Source organism: Heterodontus francisci, chromosome 7 (genome assembly GCF_036365525.1).
Source record: "Heterodontus francisci isolate sHetFra1 chromosome 7, sHetFra1.hap1, whole genome shotgun sequence".
Lineage (NCBI taxonomy): Eukaryota > Metazoa > Chordata > Chondrichthyes > Heterodontiformes > Heterodontidae > Heterodontus > Heterodontus francisci.
The window spans coordinates 105,630,751-105,644,007 of NC_090377.1; the positions used below are offsets into that span (position 1 = coordinate 105,630,751).

The 13,257-nt window shown below is 45.3% G+C and overlaps 1 protein-coding gene across 1 annotated transcript in view; it reads left to right on the top strand.

Annotated features, from left to right (window-relative positions):
• Window positions 1-13,257, top strand: part of LOC137372405 (protein unc-80 homolog) — a 500,647-nt gene that overhangs the window by 394,886 nt on the left and 92,504 nt on the right. The window contains exons 47-48 of the mRNA XM_068036292.1: window positions 6,803-6,941; window positions 11,646-11,742. Of these exons, the coding sequence (XP_067892393.1) occupies window positions 6,803-6,941; window positions 11,646-11,742 (236 nt within the window). The remainder of the gene's footprint in view (window positions 1-6,802; window positions 6,942-11,645; window positions 11,743-13,257) is intronic.

The following is a 13,257-nucleotide window of genomic DNA, read 5'->3' on the forward strand; positions in this document are numbered from 1 at the left end:
AGCCTTGGTTCAAACATGGACAAAAGAGCTGAACTCAAGAGGTGAGGTGAGAGTGACTGCTCTTGACATCAAGGCAGCATTTGACCGAGTATGGCATCAAGGAGCCCTAGCAAAACTGGAGTCAATGGGAATCGGGGAAAACCCTCCGCTGGTTGGAGTCATACCTAGCGCAAAGGAAGATGGTTGTTGGAGGTCAATCATCTGAGCTCCAGGACATCACTGCAGGAGTTCCTCAGGGTAGTGTCCTAGGCACAACCATCTTCAGCTGCTTCATCAATGACCTTCCTTCAGTCATAAGGTCAGAAGTGGGGATATTCGCTGATGATTGCACAATGTTCAGCACCACTCGTGACTCCTCAGGTACTGAAGCAGTCCGTGTAGAAATGCAGCAAGACCTGGACAATATCCAGGCTTGGGCTGATAAGTGGCAAATAACATTCGTGCCACACAAGTGCCAGGCAATGACTATCTCCAACAAGAGAGAATCTAACCATCTCCCCTTGACATTCAATGGCATTACCATCGTTGAGTCCCCCACTATCAACATCCTAGGGGCTACCATTGACCAGAATCTGAACTGGAGTAGCCATTGAAATACCGTGGCTACAAGAGCAGGTCAGAGGCTAGGAATCCTGCGGCGAGTAACTCACCTCCTGGCTGCCCAAAGCCTGTCCACCATCTACAAGGCACAAGTCAGGAGTGTGATGGAATACTGTCCACTTGCCTGGATGGGTGCAGCTCCAACAACACTCAAGATGCTCCACACCATCCAGGACAAAGCAGCCCGCTTGATTGGCACCCCATCTACAAACGTTCACTCCCTCCACCACCGAAGCACAGTGGCAGCAGTGTGTACCATCTACAAGATGCACTGCAGCAATGCACCAAGACTCCTCAGACAGCACCTTCCAAACCCGCGACCTCTACCAACTAGAAGGACAAGGGCAGCAAATGCATGGGAACACCACTACCTGCAAGTTCCCCTCCAAGTCACACGCCATCCTGATTTGGAACTATATCGCCGTTCCTTCACTGTTGCTGGGTGAAAATCCTGGAACTTCCTTCCTAACAGCACTGTGGGTGTACCTACCTCACATGGACTGCAGCTGTTCAAGAAGGCAGCTCACCACCATCTTCTCAAGAGCAATTAGGGATGGGCAATAAATATTGGCTTGGCCAGCAACGACCACATCCCATGAATGAATTTTAAAAAAGCGACCCACACAGTGTCATTACCATCATGTTGGCCTCCGCTCACAGCCACTCCTATGAGTTGCTCCCCCTGTGGTTGAAGATGAGGTGGAGGCAGATTGCTCACTAGTGCCTGTCTGGGCCTGAAATGCCAATGATGGTCAGGCTCTGCATGGATGTGCCGGGGGTTGGGGCAGCTCCAAAGGCTGCTGCACCAGCAGGGCTGCAGTGGGAGCCTTTTTTCATTGGGTGTAACTCTGCTTCGCCCATCAGAGGGAGCATAGAGGCAGATGATGACGATGGAGGCCTGTGAGGGGTGGTTCCCTCATCACCACCTCTCACTTCCTCAGCCCTTTCATGGCGACCTTGATTGCTGGAGGGGACCACCAGCTGGGGCACAGTTGTGACATTTGTGCCACTGACCAGTCAATGCTGCAGACTGCGGCATGCATCCCATGCATGTCAGTGTATTTTTCCTGCATCCACTCTGAGTGCATATGGCTCTCCATGAGTTTGTCCACTCTCTGAATGGAGGAGTTCATGCTCTCAAAGCACTGAGACATTGTGGAGCACATCAGATGAATGGACTCCTCATCCCATGACTCTGCAGTGCCTCAGGTAACTCCTACATATCAGTACACGTTTCACGCTGGTTCTCCAGGTAGAGCAGCCTGTTTTGTGACTCCCTCGGCTCTGCATCTCCACCCTGCTGAGCAGGGTTGCACCTGTCTTCCATTCTCCAAGGGGCACTGGCCACAGCTGACACTGCCTCCCCGGAATCATACAGCTGTGATGTGTGTCACCCTGTGCCACCATCTCTAATAAATAACACGCAAAGACCCAAGGTGGTGCAAGTATCTGCGCTGGCGGAGGGTGTGCAGGAAAGATGTGTTGGTGCAGGCTCTGAGATGCCAACCTCCTCTGACTCCTCAGGAACTTGTTGGCTTTGGCTGGACTCCTGCCCCTCTGCGGCTCGCCCTGTGGGAGACATAAGCGAAGATGGTTATGAGAGACCGGACAGTCAACAGATGCTCATGCTGCTAAAAACAATGAAATCACAGCTTAGGCATTGGCAGATCATTGAACGAGGAGCAGTGCCATGCATCCCCTGAACCTGGAGATGTTGAGATGTTTTCACCCTGTCTACAGTGGACCCCCATTTGGCTGTTCCCAGCATCCCTGTGGCTTGACACTGGCCAAGTCAAAGGCCAGTTCCTCAAAGTGCATCAGTGACACTATTTGTGGCAGCTCATCTTCCAGGCGTGTCTTCTAGATCTCCCTGGCATTCAACTCCCTTTTGGTCTGCAAGGTGAAGAAGGATACAGTTCGGACAATGCCTCTTTCCCTCACCACTTGTAGCTTTTCAATCATATAAGCTGCTGCAATCTGCATTCCAGCTTCCTGTCCAGCAGCACTAGGGTTCTGACCTATGCTTATGGGTCATCAGGGCTGCTGAGTACACATCTCTCCCATGGTCAGAAGAGCTCTATGCACCCTCAGGATGCCCCTCTCTTTTGCACTCTGATGACTGCCGACCAGGAGGCATGCTATCTCGGTCTTTCTTTGGACTCATCTTTCCAGACTTGAGAAGGTCATTGAAATGCTTCCGACATAGCACCCACCCAGTTCCTTCTCACCACTCCTTTGCTGCTGACCTCGTTCGCCACCTCCAGCCATGCCCTCTTGGTGAGTTTCACAGGCTTTCTGTTGCAACTGGCTGGGAACAGGATGTTTCTTCTGTCAGTCACCGCCTCCAGCAGCACCTCCAGTGAGGCGTCCGAAAAATGGGATGCTGCCCTGACACGATGGGGGCCTCCTTTCTCAGTGCCCTTGGCTCTGCATCTACCTCCATTTCTTGGGCGAACGGCTACCTCAGCAATGGCTGTCGCCCATCCTTTAATTTGGGCCCAACGCTGTCTAAGTCCCACCTCCTTTCCACGTCCATCACCACTAATTGGGCAGCGAACGTGATTTCAAGCCAATTATCTTATTTCCGTAATGGAACCACATTGCTGATGGGGTGTGGGGTCAGGACCCAGAAGTGACCCAACCCTGGAATGGAAATCCCACCCCTCGTATTGTTTGAGAGCCATTACTCGTCTCCAGGAATAAGATCTTCCAAAGCCAGAACGGACTATCAATTTTTATTCAGTCAAATAAATATGTGAACAATTGATTCCAGTTTTTGGACTGTTTTTGAGCCATTTCTTCTCCCTTCTCCTCCTGAGTATTCAGGTTCAGTTTCATAGATGCCGAGCACCTAAGTGGTGATTCTTCATATTTGAGTTGCATTGTGAATGTTGGAAAAATAGCCAACTGCAAGGGCCTCAATAGCTAAGCTTAAGAAGAGATGGTGGTTTACTGATAATATCACTGGACTAGTAATCCAGAGACCAAGGCTAATGCTCAGGGGACAAGAGTTCAAATCCCACCATGGCAGATGGTGAAATTTGAATTCAATTAATAAATCTGGAATTAAAAGCTAGTCCAATGGTGACCATGAAACCATTGTTGATCATTGTAAAAATCCATCTGGCTCACTAATGTCACTTAGTCCTTACCTGGTCTGGCCTACATGTGGCTCCAGACCCACAGTAATGTGGTTGTCTCTTAAAAGCCCTCTGAAATGGCCTAGCAAGTTACTCAGTTGTATCAAGCCGCTACAAAGTCTAGGAAAAGGAATGAAACCAGACAGACCACCCAGCATCAACCGAGGCACTGGAAACGACAATGGCAAACCCAGCCCTGTCAACTCTGCAAACTGCTCCTTACTAACATCTGGGGGCTTGTGCCAAAATAGGGAGAGCTGTCCCACAAACTAGTCAAGCAACAGACAATAGTCATACTCATGGAATCATACCTTACAGACAATGTCCCAGATACCACCATCACCATCCCTGGTTATGTCCTGTCCCACTCTCAGGATGGATCCACCAGAGGTGGTGCACAGTGGTATACAGTCGGGAGGGAGTTGCGCTGGGAGTCCTCAATATTGACTCCGGACCGTATGAAGTCTCAGGGCATCAGGTCAAACATTGGCACAGAAACCAAGTCCCGTCTTCACATTGAGGATACCAACCATCGTGTTGTGTGGCACTACCACCGTGCAAAATGGGATAGGTTTTGAACAGATCTAACAAATCAAAACTGGGCATTCTTGAGGCTTTGTGAGCCATCAGCAGCAGCAGAATTGTATTCAACCACAATCTGTAACCTCATGGCCCGGCATATCCCCCACTCTACCATTACCGTCAAGCTGGGGGACTAACCCCTTGTTCAATGAAGGGTGCAGGAGGGCATACCAGGAGCAGAACCAGGCATACCTAACAATGAGGTGTCAACCTGGTGAAACTACAACACAGGACTACTTGCATGCCAAACAGCGGAAGCAACATGCGATAGACAGGGCTAAGCGATCCTACAATCAACAGATCAGATGTAAGCTCTGTAGTCCTGCCACACCCAGTCATGAATGGTAGTGGCTAATTAAACAACTAACAGTAAGAAGGCTCCAGTAATATCCCCATCCTCAATGATGTGGGAGCCCAGCACATCAGTGCAAAAGACAAGGCTGAAGCATTTGCATCCAACTTTAGCCAGAAGTGCCGAATGGATGATCCATTTCGGCCTCCTCCTGAGGTCTCCAGCATCACAGATGCCAGTCTTCAGCCAATCCAATTCACTCCACGTGATATCCAGAAACGGCTGAAGGGCACTGGATACTGCAAAGGCTATGGGCCCTTGCAACATTCCGGCTTGCACTCCAGAACTAGCTGTGCCCCTAGCCAAGCTGTTCCAGTACAGCTATAACACTGGCGTCTACCTGGCAATGTGGAAAATTGCCCAAGTATGTCCTGGACACAAAAAGCAGGACAAATCTAACCCAGCCGATTACCGCCCTATCAGCCTACTCTCGATCATCAGCAAAGTGATGGAAGGGGTCATCGACAGTTCTATCAAGTGGCACTTGCTCAACAATAACCTGCTCAGTGACGCTCAGTTTGAGTTCCGCCAGGGCCACTCAGCTCCTGATCTCATTACAGCCTTAGTCCAAACATGGATAAAAGAGCTGAACTCCAGAGGTGAGGTGAGAGTGACTGCCATTGAGAGTGACTGCCGGTGACATCAAGGCAGCATTTGACCGAGTATGGTGTCAAGGAGCCCTAGCAAAACTGGAGTCATTGGGAATCAGGGGGAAAACTTTCCGCTGGTTGGAGTCACACGAGCACAAAGGGAGATGGTTATGATTGTTGGAGGTCAATCATCTCAGTCCCAGTACATCACTGCAGGAGGTCCTCAGGATAGTGTCCTAGGCACAACCATCTTCAGCTGCTTCAATGACCTTCCCTCCATCATAAGGTCAGAAGTGGGGATGTTAACTGATGATTGCACAATGTTCAGTTCCATCCACGACTCTTCAGATACTGAAGCAGCCCATGTCCAGATGCAGCAAGACCTGGACAATATCCAGGCTTGGGCTGATAAGTGGCAAGTAACATTCGTGCCACATAAGTGCCAGGCAATGACCATCTCCAACAAGAGAGAATCTAACTATCTCCCCTTGAAATTCAATGGCATTACAATTGCTGAATCCCCCACTATCAACATCCTGGGGGTTACCATTGACCAGAAGCTTAACTGGACCAGCCACATAAATGCTGTGGCTGCAAGAGCAGGTCAGAGGCTGGGAATTCTGTGGAGAGTAACTCACCTCCTGACTCCCCAAAGCCTGTCCACCATCTGCAAGGCACAAGTCAGGAGTGTGATGGAATACTCTCCATTGTCTGGATGTGTGCAGCTCCAACAACACTGAAGAAGCTTGACATCATCCAGGAAAAAGCAGCCCATTTGATTGGCACCCCATCCACAACCTTCAACATTCACTGCCTCCACCACCGACGCACATTGGCAGCAGTATATATCATCTACAAGATGCAATGCAGCAACTCACCAAGGCTCCTTCAACAGCACTTTACAAACCCGCGACCTCTTCCACCTAGAAGGACAAGGGCAGCAGATGCATGGGAACACCACCACCTGCAAGTTCCCCTCCAAGCCACACACCATCCTGACTTGGAACTATATCGCTGTTGCTTCAGTGTTACTGGGTCAAAATCCTGGAACTCCCTTCCTAACAACACTGTGGATGTACCTACACCAGATGGACTACAACGGTTCAAGAAGGCAGCTCACCACCACCTTCTCAAGGGCAATTAGAGATAGGCAATAAATGCTGGCCTAACCAGCGACACCCACATCCCATGAAAGAATTGATTTTGTCTTCAGATGATATTTACAGATTTACGTTTTCATCTGGGTTTACTAAATAGTGATCAGAGAGAAAACCTAGCCAATTTTCTCCTCCTAACACAACGATACAGAGGCCTGTTGTAGCTACTTACCACTGCTCTGGCTGAGATCAGATACATATTGAACCGGCACCTTGTTGTTGTGTTTAGCTCAACCCGTTGCTGACTTAACCAACTGAACGATTCAGAATACTTTCATGTAAGAGTTTAAATGGAACAATACTTACTGCAGGAGGATCAAAGTCTGTTTTGGAAACAAAAATTTGCATCAAAGAAAATTTGTATTTGGCTTTTGTATTTAGGATGTTACGACCAGTGGATCAGCCAAAGGCGTGTCTTCTCAGTGTCTGTTTGACCTTTTGGTGTCTTTGGAGGGCGATACACATGATACATTGGACGTGTTGGAATTAGTAAAAGCTGAGAAACCACTAAAATCTCTAGGTAATCGTCATGAAATTTAGCAATTACCAAAGACTTGTAATAAGAAATGTATGCAATTAAAATATGTTACGGTGTGTTGTGACATAATATGATTATTTCTGCTGAGAATAGTTAGTGATAGTTATTAAATTGTAATACTGGTGACAATTTTTAATTCATAATGTTGCAGTCCATTTTTCCTAAATGAGAAATATCATATAGCAATAAGGAATCACCTGATGAAAGTATTTTTGCCCAGCATTATAATGTAACTGTGATATGATGAAATATCATCATGCACTCAGATTATTGTAGTGCAACAGACACAGATTAAATTTATGTCCTTGACTTTATTTATTGGCAGGGTTTATTCTCAGATTTCCCTTTCACTGAATATCGTTACATTCTTGTCTGTTATCCCTGAGCTTTTCACGAGTTACTGCAACCATGCTTAGTGCATTTGTAGTTAAAATGATAATAAATATTAGCCTTATTTTAGCTGCAAAAGCTAAGATTTTATTTGTAGAGTCAGACACTTCCTGTTTGTAACCTTGTAAAATAGTTGATATACAAGTTTATTACTTCAAATTGTTTCAAGGTTTGGCTCTTGATGCCTCAAATCTGACATTTTATTTGCCAACTGATTTTTCATGCACAATCTGAAAGAATCATAGGTGTAATACCCAGCAGGATCTGTATGTTTCTATTGTTTGATCAGTAAAATCAATTCACAACATTTAAAAGGTCAAAAAAGTAGAAATAGTTGTTCTAAGCAATTAAATTATGTTAAAGCTATTCATAACTGATGGAATGAATACTCTTGCTCCATGTTTAATTTATCAAGACAGGAGACTGAGTTTTTTGTCATTTTTGTGCCCTTTTGGTGGAGGGCCGGATAGAAAAGTATACTTTCTGCATCCTCGAGGAAAGGAACAGAACTTTGGATGCCCCTTAACCTTTATTTTTTGTCAGCCAGGTGTCTGATGTGTGAAATCTACCCCTAGATTATGTGTTTTTAAATGAAACCACTGAGGAATCAACACAGGTGAAGGTTCTGTTTATCCAATATGGAGAGCACACTGCCTCTCTGGAGGAACATGTTAAGGCATTGGGTTGAAGAATCCTCTGGAGTAAAGTAAAAAAAAAAATCCCAGGGATACCACTGCAGATCCAGTAAATGAGTTAGGCTGTTCACTTATCAACAATGACGTGGAGTATTTCAGACCTGTCTAACTCTGTGATCGAGTTACCTTATCTGCCACAGAGGGCTGACTTGGTTCCAGTCATCGATTGCCAAGGATTTCATTTGGAGTCATCTCAATCTCAAAAATGGAGGACAGGTTACTTTCCCTTCCCCCACCATCCCAAAAAGTGATTGATTTAACATTAAACCACTGAGCTGTGTGGAGTTGAATCCTTGTTAGGAAGACACCAACCAGAAACTCTTCACAAGCAGCACTGCCAGTATTTTGAGTTGGATGTATAACATAGTGCTGCTACAGAGTGTGAATTAGAGGTTTAAATAGGTGTATAAACTCACTCAGCATCAGAATCAGCTGATCTTCTCAGTCCTTGAGCACCTGACCTGCTGTATATTGAAGTAGACAATCAGCAAGATCAGTGTTCAAGAAATCAACTGATCTGCTGGTTCTGACACTCCCCTGTACACCTGACAGGATGATGAGCAGCTTGACACACTATAAAATGATTTAAATATATTGCCACGAACCTCCCCACTGCTACAGGATGGACACACATTGTGCATCTTTGAATAGCATTTGTTCTCTGTTGGAGACATGGGCTTCAGCAGCTGTTTGCCTCTCTTCAAGTCAGTTATGTTACATACCAAATACTGGATATATGACTGCATCTTTAAGGTAACACCATTGAACAGCTCACCATTAAAGAAGTCATGTGGTGGTGGTGGCGGGGAGTGGGTGGTGGTGGGTGCAAATGCAGCACTGAAACATGCAACTTCCATGGAGAATGTATTGTTAGAACTTTTTTTATTCGTTTGTGGGATGTCAGTGTTGCTAGCCCGGCCAGCATTTATTGCCCATCTCTACTTGCCCTTGAGAAGGTGGTGGTGAGCTGCCTTCTTGAATCTCTGCAGTCTTTGTGGTGTAGGGAGGGAGTTCCAGGATTTTGATCGAATGACAGTGAAGGAATGGCAATATAGTTCCAAAGTCAGGATGGTGTGTGGCTTGGAGGGGGAACTTGCAGGTGGTGGTCCTAGAAATCATAGAAAGTTTATAACACAGAAGGAGACCCTTTGGCCAAACGTGCCTGTACTGGTTGACGAAGAGCTGCCCAGCCTAATCCCACTTTCCTGCACTATTCCGTAGTCCTGCAGGTCATGGCTCTTCAAGTAGTCATCCAAGTACTTGTCAAATGTGAGAGTTCTGCCTCTACCACCCTTTGAGTTACAGGTCCCTACCATCCTTTAGGTGAGAAACGTTCCCTCATCTCTCTAATCCTTCTACCAATTACTTCAAATCTGTGCCCCCTGGTTTTTGACCCCTCTGTTCCGGTAAATATGTCGTCCCTATTTAGTCTGTCTAGGCCCCTCATAATTTATATACCTCAATTAAGTCACCCCTCAGCCTCCTCTGTTGAAGGAAAACAACCCTGGCCTATCCAATATTTCCTCATAGCTCAAATTTTCCAGTCCTGTCAACATCCTCGTAAATCTCTTCTGCACCCTCTCCAGTGGAATCACATGTGGTGACCAGGACTGTACACTGAAATCAAGCTGTGGTGCAACTAACATTGTATACACTTCTAGCGTAACCTCCCTTCTCTTATATTCTATGCCTCGGTTAATAAAGAGAAGCATCCCAGATGCTTTCTTAACCACCTTATTCACCTGTCCTGCTACTTTTAAGAATCCCTGGACTTAAACTCCAAGATCCCTCTGTTCTTCCACACCACTCAGTATTCTCCCATTTATTGTGTATTCACTTATTTTATTTATTTCGAGATACAGCACTGAAACAGGCCCTTCGGCCCACCGAGTCTGTGCCGACCAAGAACCACCCATTTATACTAACCCTACAGTAATCCCATATTCCCTACCACCACTAGGGGCAATTTACAATGGCCAATTTACCTATCACCTGCAAGTCTTTGGCAGTGGGAGGAAACCGGAGCACCCGGCGAAAACCCACGCGGTCACAGGGAGAACTTGCAAACTCCACACAGGCAGTACCCAGAATTGAACCCGGGTCCCTGGAGCTGTGAGGCTGCAGTGCTAACCACTGCGCCACTGTGCCGCCCACTTGCCTTGTTGCACCTCCCAAAATGCATTACCTCACACTTCTCCAGATTGAATTCCATTTTCCACTTTTCTGATCACTCTCTCTCCCCTTCTCTCTGTGTTGTTACCCCTTTCTCTGTGTTGTTCCTTCCTCTCTGTGTTGTCCTTGTTCTCTGTGTCCTCCCCTTCTCTGTCTGTTCCCCCCCCCCCTTACTTTCTCTGGCCACCCACTCTTTCTCTGTCCCCCGTCTCTCTGTCCACCCCACTCTTCTCTCTCTCTCTCTGCCCTCTCTCTCTCTGCCCACCCTCCCCCCCACCCCCATCTCTGACTATTGCAGAGAACAGGGATGCTCAGCAGATGGTTGGTCAGTTTTTTAAAAAGAAATTGCAAGTGTCAGTTTCACAGCTAACAGGTGCTGACATCGCAAACAGCGGTTTCCCAACTTTGGACAGATTCGGGGATTTCCGGCGGGTTTTTAAAAAAAAAAGTCGGAACCCACCGCTGTGAAACTGACACTTGCGATTTCTTTTAAAAAGCCGGTCTGAAAAAAGAAGACAATGGGAAATTTCCCACCTCTGAAATAGGCCCGCCGGCCAGATGGAAACCTTTGGCGGGCTGGACCCTGGCCCGCGGGCTGTATGTAAGACAACCCTGATCTATATCTTCTTGAAGTGCAAAGCTTTCTTCCTCACTGTCAACCACACGGCCAATTTACTTATCATCTGCAAATTTATTTTTCATATCCCTACATTTGAGTCTTAATCATTAATATAAACTACAAAAAGCAAGGGACTGAGTACTGAGCCCTACGGAACCCCAATGATAATAGCCTTCCAATTGCAAAAACACCCATCAACCAATACTCTTTGCTTCCTGCCATAAAGGTGGTGTTCTCATGCATCTGCTACCCTTGTTCTTCTCGGTGGTAGAGGTTTCAGGTTTTGAAGATGACCTTGAAGGAGCCTTGGCAAGTTGCAGCTGTGCATCTTGTACATGGTACACATTGTTGCCACTGTGTGCCGGTGGTGGAGGAAGTGAATATTTAAGGTGGTGGATAGGGTGTTGATCAAGCAGGCTGCTTTGTCCTGGATGATGTCAAGCTTCTTGAATGTTGTTGGAGCTGCACTCATCCAGGCAAGTGGGGAGTATTCCATCGCACTCCTGACTTGTGCTTTGTAGATGGTAGACAGGCTTTGGGGAGTCTGGAGATGAGTTGCTCACTGCCGAATTCCCAGCCTCAAACTTGCTCATGTAGCCATAGTATGTATATGGCTTGTCCAGTTAAGTTTTTGGTCAATCGTGATTGTTAATTATAGAATAAACAGGAATTCTCCCATTTTTTCATTCCCAAATTTCAAATGGAAAGAAGTGTCTCTCTTATTTTAAGGAAGCATTAACCCATATAAAATGAACAGCAGAAAAACAAACTCTACCGTAAACTGTATAATTATCTTTGATGTACTTCTAGATTTCTGCTATGGAAATGAAGATCTCTCCTTCGCTATCAGTGAAGCTATTAAACTGTGTGTTACTGTAGTTGCATATGCACCGGAATCACTTAGAAGGTACTGGAATATTATGTAAGAAATAAATATGAAAAATAATAAGTGTTCTTTCATTAATGTCCTTGTTACATGCTTGTGTTTGGTAATGCTCTCTTATAAAACAAGAAAGATATACACATAGCGAATGCTAAAAATGATGGAATATGAATTTTAAAATGAAGTATACAGCATATTTAGGTAAGTTGTACATCTAGCAGGCTAACAAAACAAGAGAAAATTACACAGATATGTAGTAGTAGTGATGAATTGTGAGCTTATTGTTCAGTGAAACAAAATAGAAATGATAGCATAAAAGCAAAATACTGCGGATGCTGGAAATCTGAAATAAAAACAAGAAATGCTGGAACCACTCAGCAGGTCTGGCAGCATCTGTGGAAAGAGAAGCAGAGTTAACGTTTCGGGTCAGTGACCCTTCTTCGGAAATGATAACACTCAGTAAACAGTGGCCCAGATTTTGCTGAAAAATAATAGCATCTGAGCGATGCCTATCATTATTAATGCACAAATCAGCCTTGCGTTGAGGAAGATACCCTCTGAATTAGGAATCGCCACAAGTTGCTGGCCGATTTGCATTGCTCCGCCGTTAGCTATGTGAAATGGCATCTTGCACTTAACCTCCCTGTGACTTTCGCATTCATTGTCCATTAAATGCGCCACAGAAAACTAAATCTAGTAATTAACAACTTAAGTACCCTTTTAACAATGTGATAATTGTTAATGACTGCCAATCAACCTTTTTGCCCAGCAAGTGAGCAGTGATAATTCTGGAGTGTCATTCCTTAAAGTTGTGAATTGTTTTAGGAGATTTTAAAAAGTCTTTATTTTCCTTTCTGGCTCTTTTCAGTCTCTCCTAACCCAATCTTTCTTTCACTTGCTTTATTTATTGTTCTCGACCTGATTTGACATTGAATTCACCCTCTCAAATTCACCCTCCTTCTCAGTCCTTCCTCTGTTTATTTCACAATCCTAGAATTTCATTGGTTAAGGAGATACACTGGTTGTATTGTTCACCAAGATCCCAGATACCTGTTGCACTTGCTGCATTGTTATCAACTCATACTTCCAACAACTTTGTGGACAAAACATTTTAAAACCTAAATGAGCATGAACATGTCTAACTAACTGGGAATGTCGTAAGATGCCCCACTCCAGCAAATGCTCCCTCCCATGCAACAATACTAAATTAAATGCTGTAATACATTTTACCTACCTGAGAAACAAGGTTTGGAGTATTGCTAGTGACAAATAAGTGCTTACTTACATCAGAAAGGTCATAATATTGCCATGTTAACAAAGAGATTGATAAGTTTCATATTAATTTCACCTCATCATGCATGTTGTATTATCAAATGCAAGGTGCTGAAGCAAGGTAAATCAAAGAGCATTGAGGGAATGCAAATAAAAGCATAGCTCTGCTGGAGAGCATATGGTGTTCAAATGGATTACAAAAGACTTCCCAATATTTTAAGAATCGATTGAAGCAAAACCTGAAGCTGTGGACAATTGGTACAAACA